The sequence below is a fragment of the Artibeus jamaicensis genome, unplaced genomic scaffold (assembly GCF_021234435.1).
Source record: "Artibeus jamaicensis isolate MK-2021 breed Jamaican fruit bat unplaced genomic scaffold, CSHL_Jam_final contig_1998, whole genome shotgun sequence".
NCBI lineage: Eukaryota > Metazoa > Chordata > Mammalia > Chiroptera > Phyllostomidae > Artibeus > Artibeus jamaicensis.
Genome location: NW_026521407.1, coordinates 8,168,755 through 8,195,846, shown reverse-complemented (window position 1 = coordinate 8,195,846; position 27,092 = coordinate 8,168,755). Strand labels below are relative to the sequence as shown.

At 49.5% G+C, this 27,092-nt stretch overlaps 1 protein-coding gene and 1 pseudogene across 5 annotated transcripts in view; one reads left to right on the top strand and one right to left on the bottom strand.

Moving 5' to 3' along the window:
* The window catches only part of CUNH17orf67 (chromosome unknown C17orf67 homolog), a 29,913-nt gene extending 8,320 nt beyond the window's left edge, over positions 1 to 21,593 (top strand). For 3 of the 5 annotated variants that reach the window (XM_053655959.1, XM_053655966.1, XM_053655963.1), the window contains 4 exons: positions 2,126 to 2,317; positions 3,905 to 4,033; positions 5,042 to 5,148; positions 11,550 to 13,120. In XM_053655959.1, coding sequence (XP_053511934.1) covers positions 2,266 to 2,317; positions 3,905 to 4,033; positions 5,042 to 5,148; positions 11,550 to 11,762 — 501 coding nt within the window. In that variant the 5' untranslated portion in view covers positions 2,126 to 2,265 and the 3' untranslated portion in view covers positions 11,763 to 13,120. Of the gene's footprint in view, positions 1 to 2,125; positions 2,318 to 3,904; positions 4,034 to 5,041; positions 5,149 to 11,549; positions 13,121 to 18,876; positions 19,013 to 21,118 lie in introns of those variants that run through there. The other 2 variants (XM_053655969.1, XM_053655968.1) reach the window with 2 other exon arrangements.
* A 2,830-nt stretch (positions 21,594 to 24,423) lies between these two features.
* LOC119062698 (ferritin light chain-like) lies at positions 24,424 to 25,947 on the bottom strand (annotated as a pseudogene).
* Between the last annotated feature and the right edge of the window lie 1,145 nt (positions 25,948 to 27,092).

Here is a 27,092-nt window from a genome sequence, read left to right as displayed (position 1 = left end):
TCGGCTTCATTGCTGACCCTTAAAGACCTTCAAATCAGTTAAAACCATAGGAAGACAGTCTTAGGCACTGCCACACCATCTTTCCCCACGTCCAGTGGATTCCTGGCAACTTCTAGAATAGTTAACCTTGGTGGTCTTGAGTTTCTTCCCCTTGACCTTGGTCGTCCCTGGTTCTGCTCTTTACCCTGCCACCTTGCGGATTTTTTGGGCATTGCGTCTTCTGTGAGCCTTGCTGACGCGTCTCACTGATAGGGCTGTGGCTTTTCCTGGGAGCAAGGGTAGGGGGTAGAAGAGACCTCTCCCCACCAGAGTGACACTCACGACAATGACTTTGCTTCTGCAGTTTTCCTATAGTCTCCCCTTTTGGGACAATATCCTCTGGGACCCAGCCAAAGGACTTTTGAATGGCCATGCCAGTATCATACCTGAAGGGCTCTTTCCATCTGAAACCTCGAACCAGCACCCTTAGGCAGGATGCAGGCCCCTCATTTTCTCCACTAGTGTCTCTCCAGTGCACTAGAGGTTTCTCCCTCCCTCCCTCCCTCCCTCCCTCCCTCCCTCCCTCCTCCCTCCCTCCCTCCCTCCTTCCCTCCATCTCTTCCTCCATCCCTTCCTTCCTATTATGAAAGTAATACAAACTTAGTTAGAGCTTACAGTCCAGTGGAGGAGACAGATTTAAAGAAGTAAACATATAACAATATTTGCACATTACGGTGAGTGCTGTGAGAGGGACAGTAATGGTGGTGGGGGCAGGGAACCTTCCTCAAGTAGACTGGTAAAGACAGGCTTGTCTGAGCAAGAGAACCTTCCTATTGAAACCTGAAGGATGAGAAGGACCCAGTCATTGAAAGAGGGAGAGAATGTGCAAAGGTCCTGAGGTGGAAAGAGCTTGTAAAGTGGGAAGCAAACGAAGTGTGGTTAGGTTGGAGTGAGCTGAGGGGAGTGGTCCCAGTGGGGTTGCACAGGACAGCAGGAGCACAGGGAACACGGGCTTTTTTAAACTGAATGTATCGGGGTGACATCGGTTCACAAAACCATAGTTTCAAGTGGACAACTCAATGAAACATCATCTGCACACAGCATCATGTGTCCGTCGCCCCAGGCAAAGTCTCTTTCAGTACAGAGTCCTGTAGTGCACGGTAAGAGTTCTGAGTTTTTTCCAAGTCCAGTGAGAAAATAAAGAAGTATTCCCGTTTTTTTCTGTTCAAAATGGTTTTTATTCCACAACAGCAAATAAGGGTAATATTCAAAGGAGACCAGTAAGCCTCATTCTGATAAATAAGGCATTTCAAACTTCAGCACAAAATAACATCTTTTGTACATTTGACTACACTTGGTCAATGTAGCCCTCATTAGGTTCACCCCCAAATTAGCACAGCATCGTCCCCTTATTGGCAGTTTGGCTTTCCCCAGTTTGTCACCGTGCTCAGTAACGGTCTAAAAATACTAGATGGAAAACTCAAAAAACAAACCATTTTTGACTTTTATTTCATTATTTTTTAAACATGTCAGATTTCTTTTTCTTTTTCTTTAAAAAATTTTATTTTATGGTACATATACACAATGGAATTCTATGCAGCAGAAAGAAAGAAGGAGCTCCTACCCTTTGCAACAGCATGGATGGAACTGGAAAGCATTATGCTGAGTGAAATAAGCCAGGTGTTAAAAGACAAATACCATATGATCTCACCTTTAACAGGAAGCTAAACAAAAAAACAAACAAGCAAGCAGAATAAAAACAAAGACACTGAAATAGAAAACAGGGGGACAGTGACCAGAGGGAAGAGGGGAGGGAATTTCAGGGGAAAAAGGGGAGGGATTTAGAGGAGCTAGTATAAAGGACACATGGACAACAGCTAAAGGGGGGTGGAAATGGGAGGGAGGTGGGGGGCACAGGGGGGTATGCTGGGATGGAAGTAAAAGAGAAAACTACTTGAAAAATAATTAAATTAAAAATTTTTATTTTATTTTATTTTTCACTTATAGTTTGCATTTCACGCTTTCTTGGTATTCATTTCCCGTGTACAGCACAGTGAACACACGCTCAGACAGGTGACAAGGTGAAGGAGGATTCTTACACAGATAAAGGACGTGGCCCAGTTTATATATTACATTTCTGTTTCAGACGATCGTCATTGCTGTTGCATGGAGAATGGACTGAAGTGAACAGGGAGGGAAGCCGGGAGGCCATTCGGGAGCCTGGGTGAGAGGTGACAGCAGCCTGGACAGGGGAGGTGACAGAAGTCACAGGAGGATCTAGACCCAATGCTGGTCAGTGTGGCTGACAAGCCATGTGTGGCTATCGAGCCCTTGAAATGTAAGTGTAAAATACACACAGGACTTTGACGATTTGGTACAAAAAAAATAATGTAAAACATCTCATTAATAATTTGTTTATCTTAGTTACATGTTGAAATGATAATATTTGGATATTTCACATGAAGTAAAATATCACAAAGTTTCACCTGATGATTTTTAATTTTTAAAAATGTGGCTACTAGAACAATGTGAACTACACATGTGGCTTTGCATCTACGACTTGCATTGTGTTTTTATTGAAAGCATCGCTGTAGACAAAAGTTACTGACTTAAAAAATAGAGTAAAATTCCATTGGATGCTAGAAACTTGTAGCTAGGTCCAAGTTTTTTTCTGGTCCACAGAAGATGTTTATTCAATATAACAAAAGAATACAGTCAGTGTCTGATCCAATCACAAAGAGGAAAAGAAGCTAACACATTGGCAATGCATCTGAAAAAACCAGCACGTTTCATGTGACAAATACATGTTTTTAAAATAATACCCCTAAAGCTCCAGTTACCGAAAACTTTATAAACACAGAAGGATGTTACCAGCGACAGAATACATAAAACCAAACGTCTAATTTTGGCAAACGAACACATGAGGCAACTTTGCTAACAGCGCCTGGGTTTTTTCCTTGCTTGCAAGCCCTTCAGACTATCGTCACCCCAGCAGCACGAGCAGAATGTTTAGGTTTCGTGTCGGTTACACAGCATTAGCATGAACTCAGACAACGGTAGGCAGGGCGTTGTTTTCTTTTGAGCCGGCAAAGGAACCCCAGAAACATCAGATTATGTCTCTGAACTGGGAATTTTATCCCAGAGAAAAAGCCACATACCTTCCAGGCATATTTTTATAATACATTTATTTAACAATCTTTTGTGTGACATTGGTAGGTGATGTAAGTGTAGAAGGACTTTGGCTCACTGAGATCTTATCCTTTGTAACAATAATGAGTGTGGAGTAAGGCTGCGTACAGTCTACCGACAGCCCATTGCACCAGATGCTTTGGGGGCTTCACAGGCAGGCCACTGGGCTTCAGAGACACAGAACTTGGCTCTGCTTCGGCATCCATAGTGTGTGACCTTGGATGTGGTTTGGCCTGTCTGAATCTCACCTTCTTATTTGTGAAGCAGAGGTGGAGAAAGGTGGGCAGTACTAGCTGCCGTGTGGTTCATCCCTCATCCCTCACTCAAATCACACCCCACAGGATAGGTGCTGTTACCTCCTTTTTTACAGGAAACGGAAGTTTGGAAAAGGGAAGTGACTCACCGAAGGTTATGTTGCTAGCAAGAGGCCAGGCCAGGATAGGAACCCGGGCCTCACCTCTTTTCTGGCTTCAAAGTCAGCTAAAAATATTTTTTCGTCCTCTTTATGCCCCTTGCTAGTTTCCTGCCTGCCTCTGAATTTATTGAGAAAGTCAAATTAGATGGGCGAATGGGCTTTGGGAGAATGTCATAACATAGGCAGTCGTTAAGAGATGACTAATTTGCAGTGAAACAGTGGGTGCTACACTGAAGCTGCCGATGAAACCTCGAACTTCTGGATGACGATGTGTGTATTTATCTGTTTAAGTGACGTGGATGTCACCTGTCGCTTTCTCAGATTCAAGCTCTGAAAGTCGTAACAGAGGGACAGCTTCCTGCCCCAGGATGAACATTTACAGGAATTCAGAGGAAAATGTTTTCGTGGTCGTATTAAAAACGCAGCGTCAGATGTCCTTAGCGTCACATGGTAAGTGCTGTCAGAGCACAAACAAGCCTCTGGCTGGACTCCGCTTCCTTCAAGTAGGCTGGCTCCCCGAGGGGGCGACCCATTCCGCGGCAGGCGGCAGGCGGAGAGGGGGACCGAGGCAGGATGAAGATGTTGCTTGTGCTTACGCTCTCTCTCGCCTTGCTGGCTTTCCCCTCAGGTGAGCGTGGGCTCCAGAAACGTATTTCTATGTTCACACGGTAAACTGAAATAAGTCTATTTCATGCTTTTAAGGTGTTTTTTTTTCCATTTCAAATAGGATGCATGTTATTTGTGTAAGTATATATAAATGAATAATGTATAATAATTCAATATTTTTTGCTTAGAGCAGACACCTAGAATTGCCATCATTAGGGAAAATAGTCTTTTTAAAAATATTTCAATGTGTATGAACACTGACTCTCAAAAATGCTGAGAAATCTTTAACTGGGCATTGTTTTAGAGTTCATATGAAATTTCCAACGTTTGGTAGACATGTTTGATGATATCTTTTAGAGTTTGTGTGTGATTATCAAAACTTAATATAATGTTATCATCACAATATCTCTTTTGAGGGACCATGCGCGATGATCAAGTTTAACATAATCTGGTTGTCACGGAGGGTCTTCCAATGACAACTGTAACTTGATCTAACGTGCTGGGATTTAAAAAGGTCCCACAAAGCAAAGCAAACCTAAGCGATGGGAAACACACCAACCAGAGAACTGAAGAAAATGGGATTTAAAAACCAGTGAATGAACACCCACTTCTAGAGGAGGGGCCGTTGCGATGGGTGCATACGTTTAAGCCATGCGGCTGGTCCCCAGGAAACGGTATTAGAAACCATTCAGAATTCCTCCCCGAGCCATCTGGAATGCCACAATCCTCTGGGACAGGTCCCCGTGAAAGAACTTTTGTGTTTGATCTGAAACTGAACTTGCTAATCATTCGCCTTGCACTGTGAACTCATGTGCCCCCAGCGTCCCTAAGGCCCCGTCCTGACTTTTTCAGGGGCCTCCCCGATTGTGACGGAAAAGGAGGCCAAACAGCTTCTGCGGTCCAGGCGCCAGGACAGGGACAGGCCAAGCAAACCTGGGTTCCCCGACGAGCCCATGCGGGTGAGTGCTGGGCTCGGGCTTTTTGAAGGGGAAGTGCGATCACGCGACATTCCTTCCAGAGGAAAGCACACTGTGCGCTGGTCCCAGCCCAGTGGGGGCTGCAGGATGGAGGTTCTGTTAGAGACTCAGGCGTAAGGTGACCTCCACCTCTCACAGATGCCTCAGCTCCTCTGGAAGGGCAGGATCCTTCACCTACTGCTCACACAGTATTTAGAATGCAGGCAATGGGGCTCAAGGTGCGGCCCTGGGACTCTGAGTCGGCTGCTGGCTGGCACCCCTGCACAGGGAGATGGGCAGCCATGCCCTGTAGCTGGTGCCAAGCCCACCTTCTACGTCTTCCCCCTGGGTGCTGGGCAGGCTGAACCAGCGTCCTTGCTCAATGACACCCTTTCTGGGCGGGCAGAATCTTTGCTCCAGCGGCCTGTGGGGCCCTGTCCTTACCTTGTGCCTCCGATTTTGGTCTTTGGCCTCACCTCTGCCCTTTGGCCTCACCTCTGCCCTTTGGGTTTGTGGTGTCTGCAGGCCATCGCCTGTCTCCATCTTGTGATTCCTGATGAGTGGTACTAGAACTTGCCACACTGGCTCCAGGCCAGTTCTGGCCTGGCTTGTCCTCCCTTCTTGTCACAGGAATAATGACATTCCTGTTATTTGTGTCCTGCCCAGCGGAGGGGAGTCTCAGTGACCCAGGTGAAGTGCGCATGTCTGGGAAGCCACGTCTGCGCCTGGGCTGGCCTCTCACCCTGCGCCCCCTTCCGCTGGGCTCCAAGTTCACCCTCTTATGTGTCTCCACGTCAAGGTCTAGAGGGATCTGTAACAGCATTTACGTTCACTCCCTGAAGAATCGAGTGGATAATTTGATCAGCTCACTTAAAAGGCTTTTATTAAGGTGGTGTATCGCACACAGTGATGAAGAATGCGGACTGCCTGGGTGTGAACCCCTCCCCCTCCCCTTTGTAACTGTGTGACCTCGGAGATGTTCCCTCACCTTTCTGCATCTCAGGACCCTCATCGATACAGTGGGGGTAATCACAAATACTATTACTTACGTTATTGTACTAACATAATAATCATGGCAAGTAACAAGGTACCACAACTGCTTTACGAGGTTAATATAAAGTAATTCACAGGAAGGCACTTGGAACGGTTCTCAGCGAACAGCGACTACTCCGTCGAGTGTTAAGTACCAGGGTCCCCACGTGGTGCAGAGGCTGCAGGGAGCTGCCTGGGTTTCTGCTCGGAGTTTGGTGGCAGGAACAAAGAACGGAGCAAATGGCCGCTTGCTGAACGGTGTGGTTTAGAAACCAGTCTGGGCCTTCTGGCTGCAGCGGGTGGGCGTGGCTTTGTTTCTTTCCGTAGAAGAAATCAGAGGGGGCGCAGAAGGTGTAAACTCAGGGAGGAGGGGCCCTGGGAGGTGGGCAGGGGCAAGGGCAAGAAGGATCGGAGTCCGTTGGACTTTGTCTTGTGCTCGCTCAGTAGAGGACAGTTGAAGGATTTTTTAAGTGGGGTGGGGGAGGGGAGTGCGGATTGGGACTTTACGCAGATGGTCTGGGGGGCGGTGAGAAGAGAAGAAGCTCTGGATTGAAGTCTAGGGCCACCCACGCTCAGAGGTGGGCAGAGGCAGAGGAGCCTGGAGGAGCTGTGATAGAATTCGGGGAGGTTTAGGGGGAACCCAAAGAGTGTGGGGTCAAACATGGGGGAAGAGGGTTTGGGGGCGTGGGCATGGGTGTGGGCAGCACACCTGGCGCCGGGGTCGCTGGGGGCTCTCACTGGTAGAGGGGGGAAGGCACCGTTTCCATGAATCAGGGGGCGCCAGACCCCTGGCTCCTCGGTCCCTGGGCTGTAGCACGTGAGCCCGTGAAGCACTTCTACCTGCCAGCCCCTGAGCTCCTTGTCTTCCACTTTCGACCTTGGCTGGAGTGTCCGGGCTGTATGCGGTGGCCACCCAAGGCCCCTTCATAGGTTGGAAGGCCCCGGCCAGCCGTCAGAGCAGAGCTGCCACGGGGCTTTAAGCAGGGAGTGATGTGATGAGAGCTGGTTTACGGGGCGCGGCCTCCGAAATGCTGGCCTTCAGATACCCACACACGGTAAATGGAAAGCGACATTTTTGGACACGCTGTCGCACCTCCCCGCCGTGGTACCCAGGAGACAGACATGTGGGCTGGGACAAATAAGCAGAGGGAGTGTGATGTCGGGGGACCGCGGGTGCCCTCGGGAGTGGAGCCCAGAGGCTGGCGTGCTCATTACCAACTTGGAATTACCGAGAGGTGACTGAGTTTGGCTCTTTCATTTTGCTTTTTCCCCTCGGAGGGCCTGTGCAAAACAAAACCCTGTTTGAGAGGGAGGGCCATGGATGGGGGGGGGATGAATGATGCTTTGGGGGTATATTAAGAATTCAGAAAGAAAACAAGCATGAAGATTTGCAGTGGTCTCTCCCCAAGTGTATCTATTAAGCAACGTTTCTCATTTTGACACTTGGCTTAAATATTAGCAGATGTTGGCTTCTGTGGAATTATGGGCTTTTTGGAAGCAGGTTCGGGGCTAGGGAGTTGGATGTATTTTGCTGATTTCTTGCAACAAGTGTTCCTTTCTGACTGTGCGGTGGGAGGGACAGAACGCTATTGGAAAGATTGCTGATGTGCCCTGCATTTGGGGAGGGCCGGCTTGTACCCAGAGGAGTGTGAGTGCCTTGTTGGCACCTTGCTGGTGGAAGGTAAGGCCCCAGCAGGGGTGGGAGAGAAACCAAGAGGGAGACATACTCTGGGGAAGAAAGCAGGAGGGGTTTTGGAGCTATGAAAGCATCTGGGGAGGAAGAGGAAGAAAGGTGCAGTGGTGGGGGATGTGACGGGGGTCAGAGGTGGGGGACAGGTGGCAGAACAGGGGGAGGCGTTCCCTGTGGTAGGAAGTAGAAGATACAGTTATTTTATGGCAACGCCTGACATTGGGTTTGAAGTTGTTTCCTGCTTTGGGCTGCTACTATCCTCTGCAGTCTCCAAACCTTAGAAAACATCTGCTAGACGCGGCAACCTTGTGTTAGCCGTTCTTTGGAGGAATGAGGGATGGCAGGTGTGTGGGGTGAAGGTGGCTGACCAACGATGAAGGAAATCACTCGAATCTGGAAGCTGCGGTGGTGGGGAGATGGGCTGTGAGATGGATTCTGGAGAAACATGGCCCCAAACCTTCAGCGATGCGGGGGAGCAGGGGTCTAGGCAGCGGGGGAGTGGGGCGGGCACTCCCAGCGGAACGGGATGGATTCCATTGGAACATCCCATCTGGGACATCTAGGTTTCAGGTCAGGTGGCTTTAGGTTCTCCTTTAGGACTCACTCTCGCTACTCACTACTCCTGAAGACACTGCGGAGCGCTCTGGGTATAAGGAAGCCTCAAGAGCATGACGGAGGGGGACAGTCCCCTGGGGAAACACTGGTGAAGATGGGGCTGGGAGGAAAGAAGGGCTGGGTTCGTATTTAGAGGGAAGAAGGCGGGACACACGTTCGGAGCTCTCCCTGGACATGTCCTCACTCACGACTGTGCGCATGTTGATTTTTGGGGGTTTGGGTCTAAACCCTTGTGATGGAAATGTGGTCCCAGACCAGCCTCCAGGCTCTTGGAGCCCCAGGCTTCTCCCCACAGCTCCCGAAGGTGACGCTGCCCGTCCACAAGCCCCCCGTGACCTGGGCGCACATCAAAGGTTAGGGAGTGCTGACCGAGGCCACTGCCGAGGCGCCTCTTGGCCTCTGTTGCTGCAGCGCCTGGGGACCAGGAGCCGGCCCTGGGCTGCTTTGTTTTGACACGATCGGTCTCTCCCTTCCTGTGCCCGCCCCCTGCTTCTCCTCCTGCTTTGTGGTTTCCGCTGCTCTGTCTCTTTTGCTAGATTCTTAGCCCCTGACAGTCCTTTAAATGTCTAGGGTCCCAGAGCTCTGTCCTCTGCCTTGTCTAGTCCCGAGAGTTTACGCGTCACCTCTGTGCTGATGGTCGCACACTCCTGTCTCCAGCCTGACCTCTCCCGTGAGCTCCAGACCCCTGTTGCAACTGCCCAGTGGACAGTTTGCACTGGGACGTTTAACAGGCATTTCGGGCCTGACATCCCCCAGTGGGATTCCTGACTGTGCCCTCACAACAGCTGCTGCCCTTGCCTGCCACGTGGCGCTAGGTGTGCCTCCTCCTTCTGGTTGGTGGACCCCAAATCCAGGCCTGGACCCCCTCTCATCCTCCACTGCCACCACCAGAATCCCCCGAGTGGACTGAGCAGTCCTGTCTTACCCCGTCTCCTGCTTTCTCTTTGGATCCTCACAAGACAGAGCAGATGGAGGCTGTTCTTAACCATGTGCACTAGAGGCCCCGCCCCCTGTGCCAACCCTTCCAGTGACTTCCCGTCTTACTCCAAATAAAATCCGCAGTCCTACAGTGGCCTACAGGGCCTGGAGGTCTGTCCACTCTCTCTGTCCCCACTGCAACTTGCTTTTTCTCATGCAACAGTGTGTTTCATTCCAGCTCATTTTTAACTGGAGCACAGTACACACCTATTATGGCATCAATGGCATATTTGCATCTCCTCACCTCCCTGCAGTTTGTATGTGGAAATCCTAATTCACCAGGTGATGGTTTTAGGGGGTGGGGCCTTTGGGAGGTGAGAGGTCGGGAGGGCAGAGCTCCCAGCAAATGGGATTGGTGCTCTTAATAAAAGCGGCTCCACCGAGATCCTTCTCCCCCTCCGCCATGTGAGGACACACGAGAGGTCTACGACCCAAAAGCGGGCCCTCGCCCGGCCGTGCTGGCACCCTGATCTCAGACGTCCGCCTCCAGGACTGGGAGAAATGCATTTCTGTTATTTCCAAGCCTCCCAGTCTGTGGCATTTTGTTACAGCAGCACCAGCAGACCAAGACCTATTACAACTCAGTTTATTCGGTTCTTCCTGGAACAACGGCCATCTCAGTCATTTCTGTTGTTGATGCAGGTCCTCGCACATGTGTGCAATTCACTGGGGTTGATGATGAGACAAGGGCACTGCTCAATTGCCAAATTGCCAGACCGCCAAGGTGCCTGGAGCCACTCCCATGATAATGACCGTACGTTCTCCATGATGAGATGTGGGGTGAATTCATACTTGGATCCTCCTGTGTTGTGCCGTTACTCGGTGTGTTGGTTTCCTGAGGCTGCCGTAACAGAATGCCACAAGCTAGTGTGCTTGGAACAACAGAAATTTATTCTCGCACAGTTTGGGATGCTAGAGGTTTGAAATCAAAGAGGTGGCAAGATCGGTTCCTTCCGGGGCCTCCGAGGGAGGGGAAATCTTGACCATTTCTTGGCTTGTAGCTGCATCGCTCCAGTCTCTGCTGCTGTCTTTACATGGCCTTCTTCCCTGTGAGTCCCTGTGTCCGCATTTCCTTCTAAGGACGGCATCCGCGGCTTTAGGTCCCGTCCTAATCCAGTGTGAGCTCATCTTAACTTGTGAGCAAGGTCCTGTTCACAGGGTCTCGGTAGACATGAATTTTAGTAACAAACTGTAGGAATGATCCCTGAAAGTACAGTCTTAGACATGAATTTTAGGCGGACACTGTTCAACCCAGTATACTCCATTTTTATTTATTTATTATTTGAAAAAGATTGCATTTATTTTTAGAGAGGAGGGAAGGGAGGGGGGAAGAGAGGGAGAGAAACATCCGTGAGAGCGACGTGGCAATCTGCTGGCTCTCGTGTGTACCCGACCGGGACCGAAGCTGCCAGGCAGGCACGCGTCCTGATTGGGAAGCGAACAGGTGACCTTTTGCTTTGTCGGGTGGCACCCAACCAATGGAGCCACACCGGTCAGGGATCCATTCTTATTTTGAATAAGCATGTGTATAATCGTCACAAAAACAACATAGGAGAGTGGTTAAGATCAAGGCAGCAGATGGTCGGGTCTGAACCTCAGCTCTCCACTTCCTGGCTATCACATCTTGGCCAAGCTGTTTAAACTCTCTGAGTCTCAGTTTTCCCATCTATAAAGTGAGGTATGGTAATAAAACCCACCTCATAGGCTCATTGCGAGGGAATGCGTGCAAAGTGCTGGGCATAGTGCCTGATACTCAGTAATACTGTCAGCTCTCCCTCTTCTCCTTTTTAATCATCCAGAGGTTTATTTTACTTTCATTAGAGGCGGGGGGAGGAAGAGAGAGAGAAAAACCAACACTGACCAGCTGTCTCCTACATGCGTCCCAACTGGGGATCGAGTCCACAACCTGGGCATGTGCCCCGATCAGGAATCAAACCAGCGACCTTTTGATTACAGGACGATGCTCCATCCGACTGAACCACGCTGGCCAGGGCTCTCATTCATCTTGCTTTTTAAAAGCAGCAGCTTAAAAGATTATTTAAAAAAATATAATGAAATAAACCTCTCTGTGGCTCTTCACTGCTTATAGGATGAAGGTCAAGTATTGGCCTGGGAGACCCACCAGCCTCGAGCCACCGCTCTGACCATTTCCTGCTGCTCTCCTGAGGCCCCCTACGCTCCAGCCAATCAGAACTTCTCCCTGCTGTCCAACGAGGCTGCCCTCTGTCTGGTCCCAGGACCTTCTGTCTGTGGTCTCAGCATCCTTTCACAAGTGACTCCCCGTGCTTGCTGTCCCCATTAGTTTGCCTGCTACCCTCCTCTACATTCTCAGTGTTACCTTCTTTCTTTCCCCTGATGGACCGTAGCCTCCTGACACGCCCAGAGTAGCACTATATATTCGACAGGTCCGTCTACATGGATGCCTAGAAGTAGGTGTAGAAGTGTGGTCGGTTGAACGTTAACTGTATCATCACATAGAGGAGACTAGGATTGCGGGTGGTGACTTAGGGAATTTTATAGTCAGTGTTTGAATTTTAAACATGTTAACATTTAAGCTGTTTGTATTTATTATAGAAAAATTGGGAACCAAGAAAGAGTCACAAGAAGAAAAAAAAATCCAGTGTAATCTTATTCCCTCTTTTCAAAGGCAATACATTTTTGATGTATTGTCTAGTCTTTTTGTGTATATGTTTAAAAATGGGATCATATGCTACCATTTTGTATCCTGGTTTTTCTCTCGATATTATAACTAACATACTTTCTCCTATTATTATAAACTCTTTATACCAAAATGATGCTGAATTACCCTCTTTTGTTAGATGGTCGGATCATTGCCACAACTTTTCTGTTATAAACAACACTCTGGACATTTTTGTTCTAAAGCACCTTTCATATCTTCAGTTCTGTGCCAAGGATATAGTCCCCCAAACAAATGACTGGGCCCAAGGGTATGAGTAGTTTGAAACCTTTTGGTATTTATCGTCCAATTGCTTTCCAAAAGGTTTTGAAAGATCAGTTTATTCTCTTGTCCTCCAAGAGACTGTTTGAGTAGAGGTTTTATGATGGGAGCATGATTATGGGGCCCTTCAATTGGAGACCAGTCGGCCAGTTCTGGGGCAGGACAGCTGGGGTTTGTGAGGGAGGGGTGGGGACCAAGAATGGCTTGTAGGTGTCTGTTGGGACACCTTGGGGCGATGCCCTGGCAGGAGGAGCCTGTGAGAAGCAGCGGGTTGTCTGGAACGGTGGCGGGTATGGAGTTCTTCTCTTACAGCCCCGGCCTTCACGCCTGCCTCTCCTGTTCTCCCCGCCCCTGACCTCCCGCTGTGAATTAGAGCAACCCTGCTGTATCGAACTCACAGCACAAGCGTGCTATTTCTGACTAAAAAAAAAACAAAACAACCCAATAACTTCATCTCTCTACTAGACTGCTCTAAACTACTTGAGCAGATGGACTGTTCCTGTCATTTCTGGGTCCCCAACACCAAGCACAATCTTTGACATTTTCTAAATGCTCATTATACACATTTCCATTCTTTTCTTTGCCTCTCCCCTGGGGAGACATTTTACAAGACATAGATAGCTCTGCCGCAGAATCTGGAGATTGTTTCATAGAAATCTTTCCTACCGCCTCCCTTAAATTCATTAAATTTCTCTTAATCATCTCAAATTTTAGGGAAGCAATGATTGGCCAACCGTTGGGGTGAAGCCTGGAAATTCTTCAAAAAGATGACATCCCAGCTAAAATTATGTCTTTCGTAAGCACTTGTGTGTCCTGGGAATACGCTTTCCACTCTGGCCTGCCTTGTCTTGTTGGGAAAGTATAAATCATATTAGCTTTATTGTAAGTAGTCTTTGTAAACTAGGCTTTCATGTTCAGCCCCTTGACAAATGGCTGTAGCAATTCCATTACCCTGTTGCTCCTTGTGCTCTCAGAGGCCAATGTGGAGCGACCGAGATGTAAACTGTGCCCATCCCTGGTCTGCCTTCGTTTTGCCCTGGTGCCCCAGGCCTCCAAGTGCCCCGGTGCCGTTCACTTCAGAGCCACGCTTCTGCCTGTGTGATTGCCTTGCTTTCACTAATGAGCAACATAATTCATCCCAATGTTGATGGACCTTTCATTCCATGCAAATGTCCCTGGGAGGATTCTGCCTTCTTATGAGAAGTTCCCTCTTTGATAGACTAACTGTCCAGTTTATGATTCTCAGCTTAGATCAGGTTCTGGTGGGTATTTAATTTTATTATTACACTGCTCCAAGGCCAGAAGTAAGAAAAACTTCCCATTTCTGCTCTAATGACTGAGAAGTTATTTACCTTCATTATTACCCTCGGCATTGAACACGGAACACAGATACTGGTTTTTGTTTTGTTTTCAGGTTTTTTTTCCCCTTTGAAGAAAGGGATCTAAGAAAATTAAACTTTATTTTCCATCCAGCTCTTCTCTCTTGATCCAGGAACATTTGAGATTATCATTAATGCTGGGTCATTTCTAACTCAGCCAACACAATTGTTGAGTTTGTGGTTTTCAGCAGATTTGCAGTTTGGCTTTTCATCCTTGACTAATGATTGCTTGTAGGCTTTTGTGGCATATTTATTTTCCTAACATTTTAAATAAATAGTGAAATGTCATGGAAACCAGTGCTCGTTTCTTTCTCTCTCTGTGTGTGCATGTTTTGGTTATTTCTCGCCACTGTGGTTTCAGCCTGCTACTGAGGAGTGTGAAATACATATGGGCATTTGGACTGGGCCATTGTAATGGGCAGATTGACATGGATATCGGGGAACCTTCCAAGGAGGATGCGGTAAGATGATGGAGAAAGGACAGTCAATTCATTTATTGATTCACTCATTTGTGTATTTTGCCAGTGAGTTTTATTGAGGTGCTATTATGTGCCAAGCACCAGATATACCTCAGTCACTATCATCAAAAAGACAGTTGGATGTTGGCTGAGGGGAACAGGGGTTGAATGAGTAAGAATGCAAACAAGCATATACGTAAAAAAGGTATATATGTATAAAAGGTATGTAAGTGCGGTACCTCAGTGGTGGCCTTTGTCAACACCCCCACCAACCTCATCAGGAAAGTCTTTAAGTATCGAAAAGCTGTCAGGGAGTAAACACAGCTTTTCTAAAACCTGAATATGCCCCCAAAGGCTTGCATTTTGATCATTTTGTGTCAAGGCCTGTCTGTTGTTTTCCTTGAAGTGATGAGCTGACTTTCTTTGTTTTCGAGAGGACGTCTGCCAAACAGGCACATAACACGGCTGTTCCGTCCCTCACCCCGAGGCCACCGAGTGCTTTTCCCCAGCAGGACCGCGGCACTTGGCCGTGCAGCCGGCACATTTCCTGTCGTGGCGTCCCGACTTGGGTCACTGGGGCGCTCTCCGGTGAAACCTACGTTTGAAGAGCATCTTGTATTTATTTCTCTACTGCAACCTGTGAGCGTGTGATGGTGAAGGGTACAGTAACTGCTGGGGTGGTGGGCACCACGGACTTGGCTTCTACAGGGGCGAGAGTTTTATCCGTCAGTGCACAGCATCGGAAGGCAACAGGTGTTTTACTGTTCTTCTGAAAAGGGTTTGACCACCAAGGCCCCCCACGGGGACGGCAGACCACACGTTGAGGCCCTCTGCTTAGCCTTTTGTTCAATAGACATTTACTGAAAATTTCCTGTGGACTAGTTCATGGGAGAGGTGTTCAATGCACAACCTCAAGACATGGTCAGGTCTTTCTAAAATTTCCTTATTTATTTACTGATTTGTGAGACAGAGAATAGGGAAAGAGAGAGACAGAGAGAGACGTTGAGTTGTTGCGCTTATTTATGCATTTGTTGGTTGATTCTTCTCTGTGCCCTGACTGGGGTCGAACTTGCAGCCTTAGAGCATGGGGACAACAGTCCAACCACCTTATCTGCTATCTGGCCAGGGTCTGGCACAGACCTTCATTTGTATCATTTCATTGGATTCTGGCAACCCAATGAAACAAGTGTTAGGGTCACCCCCATTTTGTAGATGGACAAACTGAGCCTGGAGTAGAGCAATACTAATGGGGTCTGGCTTTGAACCAGACCCTGACCCAGACCTCTTCGCCTTTCTACTGCCCGGCAACATGGTTCCGTCAGCGCCCTGCTTACAAGGAACAGTCGAAGTAAGTAGGGTTATGTGCTGAGAGGTCTTTGTTTCTTATTTACAAGAAATGCCTTCCTCTTCCTCCCAATTACTATTCTGGCCAAACACTCCCCAGAAAAGGCAGGACAGGGCCGGATTCAGTCCGAGACTCACCACGGAGTCCGGCACGCCCCCGGCACCGCTGCCAGGCCCTCGCCACCCGCACCCACTGCGGCTGCCCCAGAGGTGCCGTGCCCAGGACTCGGGGTGCCTTTCGATGAGTTCAAAACAATAGCAACAACAAGGGTAATCAAAACAAATTCAAACTGCATGACTCCTAGGGGAAAAGGAAAAAAAAATCAGTAAAATCGGACACCTTCTAATTTGTTCTTGTGCACAGTCATTAAAAATTTTAAACACAGCTACACTTAATATAGAATGCAGACTTCCTAGAGAATTTTGTAGAAACTTAGAAATTTAAAGTTCTCAGCTGGATTCTTTATTAAAGCTCTATCAATGCCATAGAAGGGTTTTCATGAATTAGGGTTTTTGCAGTATCTATACACACCAAAATAACTTAATCCTGTACAAATATTTCCACATGCGGCTTCTTTCCCCAGGTGAAACGCCACTCCTCTGAGCGATGGCCTGCCGCTGGGGCCACCTAACTATGTCCGCGCAGGTCTGCCTCACGCACACTTGCGATGGTTTGCATCCCGTAGTCACAGCACCCAGACTTCTTTCAAGGGCATGTCAGTAAGATCTGTCCTCCAAGTTAAAAATCATTCCTATCTCCATCTACTCTCTTTTTGGGGAGGAAACGTGAAGTTTGCATGCCAACAGTGGAGCCCACCCACTAATATATATAATGCGGGCCAGCCGAGTCCCTACTCTGAGGGAGAAGTCATTGCCACACAGAGCGACCCCCGGGGCTAGACCAGGGGAAGTGCAGGGAGCTCTGGAGTCGAAGGGAATCTGAGAAGGCTTCCTGGAGGAAGAAGCATCTAAGCAGAGGCCTGAAGACTCAGGTGGCAGTGAGACAGGAAGAAGAGAAGGCAGAGGGGAGTTTCGGGCAGAGAGAAGAGCATAAGCTCAGGTCAATGAGCAAGCGTGGCCTCTTCAGGGAGGGATGGCGTGCAAAGCTCGTGTGGGTTGCTGGTGAGAGAAGAGGCTCCGGAGATAAGTGAGGGCAGATTACAGGCAGTCCCGCAAACCACGCTAAGGAATTAGAACTTCCTCCTGAGCCCAGCAGGTGCCATTCACATATTTCAAGCAAGGAAGCAACATGGTTTGCTTTGTTTTTTTAAACATCACTTGGCAACAGGACAAAGATATAGACAAAAAAGGAGGAGGGATTTTTTTCACTTCTTTATTTTACATAATTTCAAAATGGGAATAGGTCTCACTGTTATAATACAAATAAAAGCAATAAAGCCATTTTCATTTTTAACATTTTAGAAGCTCACCCTGGTAAAAGACCTAAACAGACACCTCACCGAAGGAGATCTGCCGATGGCATGTAGGCGTGTCAAAAAGATGCTACGCATCACAAGTCCCTGGGGCAAGGCAAGTTAAAGCATCAGTGAGCTACTACCACACACCTAGGGAGCGCTTTAAATCCAGACCACCGACGACATCAAATCCTGGCACCAGTGTGGAGCAACGGCAGCTCTCATTCCTGCTCAGGGGAATGAAAATGTCACAATGAAAGACAGAGGGTGAGGGACGATGGTCTGTGTTTCCGTTCGGGTCCTTGAGAGAGAGGGAGATGCTGGTCCCAGAGAAGGTCAGCACTGGACAGCCAGCGGGTTCTTCTGGGGCAAACACATGGACCTGCAGCACTCGCCATGTTGCACAGAAACGGAATCATACAACACGTGGGTCTCTCTGGCTCCCTTCACTCAGCCGTGTTTTCACGGTTCATCCGTGGTGTAGACTGGATCAGCTCTTCATTCCTTTTTACGGCCAAATCATGTTCCATTTTGGGGACACGCCACATTTTATTCACCTGTTGATTCATGGTGGACACTTGGGTCGTTTCCACTTTGGGCTCTGATGAAAAATGCTGCCATGAACATATGTGTTCAAGGTTTTCTGTGGGCTTAGGTTTTCTCTTGGGTCCACAACTGGGGTCCTGTGGAGACCCCATGTGTAACACTTTGAGGAACTAGCAGCCTGCTTTTACAAAATGCCCCTCAGTCCCTAGTGACAAGTTTCTCTGGGAGGTTTCAAAGTCTTTTAAAGGCTATTGATTTGATAATAGTATAGCAACATAAGCTTTCTTATAGTTATCACTTGCCTTTTAAAAAAGATGATTTTATCCTAAAGGCATGCAGCCTTAACTAATACATTATTCGTTGTGCATATTTTGAATTTTATAAAAATGGTGCCACACTATAAATGTCTTCTTGAACTTGCCATTTTTACTCAACATGATATTTCTAAGACCTACACATGTTGTTTTGTGTAGCTATCATTCATTTATGTTCATGGCTGTATAATACTCTGTGGCGTGGAATAATGTATTCCACTACTACGATTTATTTATCCTTTCTCCTGTCCGTGATGTTTGGCATGGCTCTAGTGTTTTGCTACTACAGGATTATTGCTGCTTTGTACAACCTTTTATACATCTTTTGAGTTAAGAGTTTCTCTGATTTGAGTTTCTCAAATTGAACAGCAGCATCAGCATTGGCTTGGAACTTGCTAGAAAGGCGAATTCTGAAGCTCCACCCCAGATCCAGTGAATCAGAGACTCTGGGGGCGGAGCCCAGCCATCTGTGTTTTTGTGATTCTGATGGCAGATGAAGTTTGAGGGACAGTGCTCTAGGAAAGGGGTGTCAAACTTATTTTCACCAGTGGCACATCAGCCTGGTGGTTGCCTTCAAATTGCTGAAATAATTTTTGGACTGTGTAAATGTAATTACTCCTTAACTATTAAGGAGTTGGAATTACATTCGGCCCTTTGGAGGCGACCACCAGGTTGATGTGGCCCCTGGGTGTAAATGGGGAGTGGGATCTCTGCATCATGGGCAACTGATTGTTTTCCAACGTGGCTGACCTGCGTCGCAGCCCATCAGCGGTGGACACCAGTTCCCATGGATACGGACCCCTCTCAGCCCTTGGAGTTGTCAGATTTCTTTACTGTGCGCACTGGGTGGGTCTGGCGGATTGGTCTCCACCGAGAGGCGTGGGCGCGGTGGTTCCTCCTCCCTCCGCCGGCGGCTCCCTGCCTCAGAACCGCAGCCACGCCAGCCTCGCCAGGCCGTTACCATGGAAAAGCCTCTCCTCCCTGTGCGTTTGTTTTGCCAGGAGTACATGCACCACCTGCTCCGCCTGGAGCACCGCGCGGAGGAGCAGTTCCTGGAGCACTGGCTGAACCCGCACTGCAAGCCCCACTGTGACAGGAACGTGGTGCACCCCGTGTAGGGCTCGGGACCAGCCTCGGGTATGTTCCTTCTCCCAGGCCGTCCGCGGCGGGGAGACAGCGGTGGACCGCTGTGCGCGGGCCCAGGGGCCTTCCAGATCGGGGTGGCAGGAGAAGCAGCTAGTTAGCTGGATATGGGTTGGAGGGATGAAAGAGCAAGGCAGGAGACTTAGGTGGCTGCGGGTGAGAGGGACCCGGGGGACACACAGGGGTGCCTGGCCCCTCATTAGGAGATCCCAAGTCGGGGAGGGATGTGACCCTCATTGCTGTCTAGAAAAGGCCACTCTGGAATACAAATCTGAACGAATGTGCCTCGTTGAGTATTGGGTCTGTTCAGGTGGGGTCAGCACCCCTGGGCTCAACCAGAGACACGTGCCACAGTCCTCACCACTGTCACCCGGAGCAGTGACTTCCTTACGGCCTTCCCCTAGCCCTGCAGGCTGGGGACATGCCTGCCCTTTTCCTCTGCAGCCCCGGATCAGGACGCCCTACCCCAGCACTGTGTTCCTGCAGGAGGCCGTTGGCATCTCCCCTCCCCCACTCCAAATCCTATTAGATAGAGGAGCAAATCTCTTCTGAGGTTAAGCCCAGTGAATGTCATTCCTCCCCTGTAACACGTGAGGACAAAGCAGGACAGCACTGAATGCAGCAGTTTGTCATCCCTGGTTAAGGGAAGTCTCATGTCCTTGGTTTTCGGTGCTACTGCAAATGAGCACAGGAACACTCGCTTTAGAGCATCACTCACTGTAATTTTCAGGGTGCTGTCACCTAAATTCTCTCATTTGGTCCTCTCGAGACCCCTGGGTCATTTCAGGGCGTGCATTCTAACCCCCTTTACAGAGGCGCCAACCGAGCCTGACAAAGCTACTGACTCCTGCTGGGCGGGTGGTTGGTGTGTCAGTCGTCCGGCCACTTTGGTGCCGTGGGCTCTCTGTGGACGGTACTGCAGGGTCCTGTGAGTGGGTGTTGGGGGGCAGGGCGTGTGGTCCTCTGAGAGGCACAGAAGTTCTGCTTCCGAGGGGTCGCGGTGGGCTGACATCCCTGTTCTCGTCCTCCCAGCCTCTGGAGCCTGTTCTCGGGCAGACCTTGTCATCACCCTTGCACCAGGGACCTTGGTCCTCCAGCGCTGGAAGTCCTGGCTTGGCTTCCTCAGAAGTAGAACTGAGGAGTAGTTAGGAGCTCTGACTCTGGATTCAGGCAGATGCTCTGTGTTCCCGCTCTGTGCGGCCTTGGGCAAATCGCCTAACTTCTCTGAGTCTCCGTTTCTGCATCTCTAAACTGGGGCCATGATGATATTTACAAAGCCTGGTGCATAGTAAATGCCTCCCTGACTGTGCAGGCCAGGCCCGAGGAGCGGTTTCGGGGGTGAGTGAGCCCCGTGGCAGCACCCTCCAAGGGGCAACTGAGGCCTTTGACTCTGGAGAGCACAGGCCTTGCTGGTGAGCCGGGGGTGGGGTGCGGCTGGCTCCTGGAAAACACAGGATTCCAAGGAGGCCTCACTCCCAACAGCTCCATGTACACCAAGGCAAGGAGGCTGGCCGGATGTATCCCCCCTGGATCGGGAGCCGAAAGCTTTCAGGTCGTGACTCTACTTGGGGAAAATCGCCCAACGTCTCTCCCGGTTTCCTCACCTGTATAATGAGACTAGTGAGAGCTCCTTCCTCATGTGGTTCTGAGCATTAGAAAGTCGATGCACGGGACCTGGCCAGTGCGGCTCAGTTGGTTGGAGTGCTGTCCAGTACCCAAAAGGTTGGAGGTTCGATTCCACGTCAGGGCACATGCCTGGGTGGCAGATTTGGTTCCTGGCCTGGACACATGTCGCAGGCAACCCACTGATGCTTCTCTCTTGCATAGGTGTTTCTTCCTCTCCCTTCTCTCTCTTAAAAAAAAAAAAAGTCAGTGAAAACGTGTCCTTGGGGGAGAATAAAACAATGTGGACGCGTGGAAAACAGCGCTTCCCCGGCACAGCACAGGGTGTGCTCGGGAAGCGACAGCTCCGTGGCTGCTTCCTCCCTCTCCCCCTCCCGAGCCTCCTCTTTCTCCTCCTCCCCTGCCCTCCTCTGCCTCTTTTATTAAAAAAAAAAAAAATCAACATCATGTTAACATAATTTTCTCCCTCTTTTCCAGAAAGCCCTGTGATACGCATCGGCCCGGATAATGCTGAGCCAGGGCGAGGCTCCTTCTTTCACTTATTTTTTCAGCTGCCGAAAGGGATGTCTTCGGACCTTGTGAACTGTGGCCATGGCCAAGGCTGCCTTGGGGATCGATGGCGAATGCACGGGCCGCTTCATTTTCCTAACCTGCCAAGAGCTTAAAGTACAGACCGCCCTTCCCCGCCATGGGCTTCCTACCGGGTTGGAAGGGTGGGCAGGGGGAAGATCTCGCCCGAGCTGATGGAGCTGGACTTCCAGAGCATGGGGACAGGCGACCTGCGCCGCCTGGGGCTGCACCCAGTGGGGGGCTTTGGTTATCTGCGTTTTGCCTTCTTTTCTGCTCCAGTAAAACATCAGTGTTCCAGCTGCTTTCTGTGGTGTGTCCTTTCCTTTTCCCCCAAGAAGAGAAGTAGCGATCCCCCCATTGTTTATCTGCGTGAATCCAGAATCAGAAAACTCGCCGCTCTTGGAATAAACGACTGTGCAAATACAAACACCCAGCAATTTTTCACAAGAGGCTTTTTTTTTTTTTTCCCCTCTGTAAGGAGATTATTTGCCCCAGGCCAGCTCTGGAAACAGAGCCGTGACACATTACCAGGTGTCCACTCTGGCCTTCTAGCCAAGGAAAGTGGGTGGGTGGCAGCCTCTGTGTCTCCAGGGCTCCTGGCTCGCCCACAACCCCCAGAATCAAAGCCTGGGCTACTCAAGACCAACAAGAGGGGTAATGGGAGGGCAAGGGGAAAGTAGGCAGAAGGGTCTTAGGGAGGAGAATCTGGTGTCCTCAAAAAAGGTGAGAAGAGATGCTCACAGCTCCTGAGCAACAGGGGAGGGCCTGTCCAGGAGAAAGTTTTGGAACCTAACAATGATGGTACCAATATTTATTTTATGTGCACCATGGGCCAGTTTCTGCACTAGGATTCTTACATACAGTAAATTTAATCACCGTACCTACTCTATGCAGTAGCTGTGGTTGTCGTGCCCACTTTATAGGTGGGGAAACCGAGGTTTACAGAATTTAGACAGTGTATCGGCTTCCTGTCCGGGCTACAACAAAGTATTAGAAAGTTAGTGGCTTGTCCAGCTGGTGTGGCTCAGTGGATTGAGTGCCGGCCTGCAAATCAAAGGGTCACTGGTTTGATTCCCAGTCAGCGTTGCGGGCCAGGTACCCGGTGACGGCTGTGCAAGAGGCAACCACACCGTGATGTTTCTCTCTCTCTCCCTTTCTCCATCCTTTCTCCTCTCTCTAAAAATAAATAAATAAATAAAAACTTTAAAAAAAAGTTACCGGCTTAAAGCAACACAGATGTTTCTCATTGTACATTCTGGAGGTTAGAAATCCAACACGGGTCGCACGGGGCTACAATCAGGCTGTCGAGAGGGCTGCGTTCCCCTGTGGAGGTTCTAGGGCTGAATCTGTCTCCTCATCTTTTCCAGCTTTTAGGGGCTTCCTGAGTTCTCAGCTCATGTCCCCCTTCCTCTGCCTTCAACGCAGCGATGACGGGGTGAGTCCTCAGGTCATGTCTCCCCCTGACGGCCTCTTCTGCCGCCTCCTCCCCCCTTTGTAAACCTTAGTGATTACACTGGACCCAATGAGATGAGCCAGGACGATCTCACTGTCTCAAAGTCAGTTGATCAGCAAGTTTAATTCCACCCGCCACCTTAACTTCCACTGCCAAGTGCGATTACATATTTATAGGTTCCAGGGATTAGAATGTGGGCATCTTTTGGGCAGGGGCATTATTCTGTCTACCATGGACAGTTTGTTCAAGGTCAGACAGCTGGTAGGTGGAGGAGCTGGGATTTGAACCTAGGGAGGTCCTCGTGCTCTGGGCCCCTCAAATGCTCTGCACCTGTGTCCTAAACCTAATGTTTTCCTGCTTTCAATTAAGTGGTTTGCTCAGCTGTGTTCCAAGGCCTCTGGATGTGTCTTTACCGACATCCCTGCAGCCTCACCTCACGGGGGCACGAGTTAACGTGACAGACCCATTCCAACACAAATAAATTAAACTAAAACAGACAACTCAATTTTTGTGTGGCTCAGTTTTCAGGGGGTTCCAGTCTCGCTCACTTTTTCTCATTGAATAAAATGTGGGCCTGCCTTTCCTCTCCCCTGGCCGTGTTCAGGTTCTTCTCTTCTGTGGGGGTTTAGCAGATAACAGAGAGCAGTTATCTGGCGCCAGCAGGGAGTGTGCTGGCCCTGCAAGTTCTTGGGCTTTGCTTCGAACCTCTGAAGTGGAGCCTCTGGGGCTGAGGCCCCGCAGTCTGCATTTTCGAGAGCCCTCTGAGCGATTCTGAGGCGCCTGAGAGTCTGAGACCCACTGGGCTGCAGCTTCCTGGAGTTACCCAGGGGGAGCTGCGGGAGAGACTCAAGAACGAGAGCTGAGCGGCCTGGGGTCTGGTCCGGGTTATTCATTCCTCCCACAAACACGTTAGTATCAGATTGTGTGCCTCATATTGTTCTGGGCCCTAAGGACGCAGAGATGAACAAGGCAGAGAAGGCTGATTTAAAAAAAAAAAGGTGGTAAAATTTATATCACAAAATTCACCACTTCAAATGTTAAAGTATGGACTTTAGTGGAATTTAGTACAGTCAGGTGCGAATGATGATATCTTGATCAGCGACAGACTGCACGCATAATGGGGGCGTGAGATAATAAAGAGCTAAGACGTTCCTATAGTCCAGTAACATCACAGCAGCACAGCTGTCTCAGGGTCACGGGCAATGCATTCCTCGCGGGTTTGTGGTGCTGCTGGTGGAAACGAGCCCACGGCACTGCCGGTCCTGTAAGAGGGTAGCCCACACAGTTCCAGTCCTAGGATGTCCCATCTATGATGTCCGCACATGGACGAGATGGTCTGAGGCTGTGTCTCAGAATGTGGATATTGTTGTTAAGCTGTACATGACTGTTGGGTAACCGCCCCCACTATCGAGTCCCAGAACATTTTGTGGCCCCCAAATGACACCCCTAATTTCTTCCTTGCAGCCCCTGGCGTTTGCTTGTCAGCTTTCTATCTGTGTGGGTTTGCTGTTAGGGACATGAGTGTAAGTTGAATGAAATAATATGTGGCCTCTTGTGTCCTGCTCTTTTCACTGTGGGTTTTTTTCTTCTTTTTCCTGCAAAAGGCTTTGTTTCCATTTGGTCCAATGCATGGGAGAGGGCTCTGGGGTGCCTAAAAAGATGCCTAGTGGTTTTGGGGAGAGGCTTAGGCAAAAGCCAGATGCCAGTGGAATGCAGTAGGGGTCCCCTCACAGGTCAGAGGGTCTCCAAAGGCTCCTAGTCATACTTGAGGGAAGGTGGAGATGGGCCTTTTGAAGAGATACTTGCCGAGCCCAATCTGGGGCCTGGCCAGCCTGTGGAGGTGAGCCAGGTGGTTGCCCATTTCTTGATGAGTTTCACCTCTTCATCCAGGAAGTGGTTCTCCAGGAAGTCACAGAGATGAGGGTCTGCGCGGGTAGAACCCAGGGCATGCAGCTCCCAAAGGGCCTGGTCCATGTTCTTCTCCAGGACCGTGGTGGCTTCCATGATGTCCCGAGTCTCACCCCACTCACCTCGGGCCGGCTTCAGCACATCCCGCAGGAGAATGAGGCCCCGGTGCTGGTGTTGCGTCTTTAAGAGGTGCTCGGCTCCCTCTCCCTTCTTGGCCAACTCACAGAAGCATTGGCCCATGCCCTCCAGAGCTACGCTGTCCTGGTTGAAATAGAAGCCCAGAGCGAGGTAGGTGTGGGAGGCCGGCAGATGCCCATTGGTGAGGCGGTGGACACCAGCCCTAACCTCAGGTGGAATGATTCCGACGCATTTGGGAGCTCACAGTTGTTCGGCAATAAGGAGTTAAGGTAAAAAAAAAAACAAAAACCAAAATGGTGTTGGCTGGTCTCAAAGGCTGAGGATGGCTGAGGTGGTTCCAAAGGTGGTGGCTGGAAAAGAGATTAGGGGTGGCCAGAGATGAGGGGCTGGAAGAAAAGGCATCCTTGGGTCTGTTCTGTCCAAACACTGTTGAAGCAAGAGACAGATCCAGGGGACCGCCCAGGAGACGCTGGCATGTGCTTTAAAGAGCCATCCATCTTGTCACATGTATCAGTACTTCCTTCCTTTTGGTGGCCAATATGCCACTATGTGGATACACTGCATTTCCATCACCCGTTTATCAGTCGACAGACATTCCGGTTCCTTCCACCTGTTGGCTGTTGTATTCACCCGGGCACACATTTTTGTTTCGGGTCTGGTTTTCAATTCCTTTGGATAGATACCTGGGAGTAGAATTGCAGGGTCGCATGGCGGTTCTATGTCTAACTTTCTGAGAAGCCACCAAACTGTTTTTGACAGTGGCTGCACCATTTTACAGTCCCACCAGCATCACACAAGGGATCCAAGTTCTCCATGTCCTTGGCAACACTTCTTACTTAAAGAAAACCTTATAGCCGTCCTAGTGGGTGTGAAGGGGCATCTTCTTGTGGTTTTGACTGCATTTTCCTAGTAGTGACTAGTGATATTGAGCATCTTTTCATGAGCTTATTGGCGATTTGTGTATCTTCTTTGGAGAAATGCCCATGCAAGTCCTTCCCCCATTTAAAAATTCAGTTCTTTTTGTTGTTGAAGGGCTGATTTTTTTGTAGTGGCTAAGAGCAGAGCTTACTGAGAGCTTACTGAAGGCAGAATCTTGGACAAGCTACTGAAACCGTCCCGCCTCAGTTTCCTCCTCTGTCAAAGGAGGACCGTACCAGAACTTAGGATACAGGATGGTTGTGAAGATGAGAGAGACAACTTCCTGTGTGCGAAGATTCCCGAACTCCACTTGGCACATGGTACGTGCGTGCTCTGTAATCAATAGCCCTTATTACCCAGGGGCTGAGCCTAACAATAGTAACTAAACAAGAAATCGCCAGATTAATAACTGCTGGGAAGAAAATACGATCGTGATGCAATGGAGAGTGACTGGAAGGCTATTTTCGGTGAGGTGGACAAGGAAGGCTTTTCGGAGGAGGTGACACTTGAGCCGACACCGGAATGACAGGAAGGAGCCAACTGCGTGAAGATCCACAGACAGGAAGAACATTCCAGGCTGAGGGAACGGCTAGGCCACAGGTCTAAGGCAGGAACAATCCTGGCCAGTTCAAGCAACTGCTTGTGAGAAGGACAAGGCCTTGGGGGGTGGGGTGGGGGCGGGGGGGGGCTGGGCTTTCCTGTGTGGGGGTCCTGGTTGACAGTAAGAGCATGAGTGCACGTGAGATTCGGAGTCAAGAAGCCTGGGCGTTCAGCTGGGTGCTCAGCTCTACATAGTAGCTGGGAAACCTGGGCAAGTTACTTACCCATCTGGGAAACCCTCTGTTTTCTGGTAGTAAAAGTGAGGCTGGTTATACCTACCAGGGGGCTGCTCTGCCTCTCAAATAAGATAAAATACACAGAGGGACACACATTATTGATGTGTTAATCTCAGGAATGTGGCACAGGGGCTGTTCATACAAGTTTAGTTGGTCATCTCGTGTGTTGGCCAAAAAGGAGTGTGGGTGTGTCTGAGAATACCTGTTCACAGGGTGGTCATGGAGAGTGACCCGTGCTTTTCTGACTCAGGGTTGTGGTTCATGCAGCTCTCTCGGGCTCCCTCCCCCTTTCCTACCTTCCCTGAACCTTCCTTCAGGGTCCCGTCTAGGTGGGCCCTGACTGAGCATGGCCGTATGCCAGGCATGAGGCTCTGAAAGTGGATGGCACTGTCTGTGACTTCGAGGAGCTTCCAAACCAGTCCCTCCACAAGGCTTCTTCCTTCCTTGGCAATTAGGACGGCTGCTCCCTCTTCTGCCACAGCACCTTGAACCTGGGGGGTAGAATAGGGCTGGAGAACAGTTTGGGTTCAGACCAATGGAGAGATTCCTGAAGAACACTCAGAAGCCAGACTGCCTTGGGCTTAATGCTGGGCCCACCACTCACTAGTTACTTAACCTCTCTGTGCCT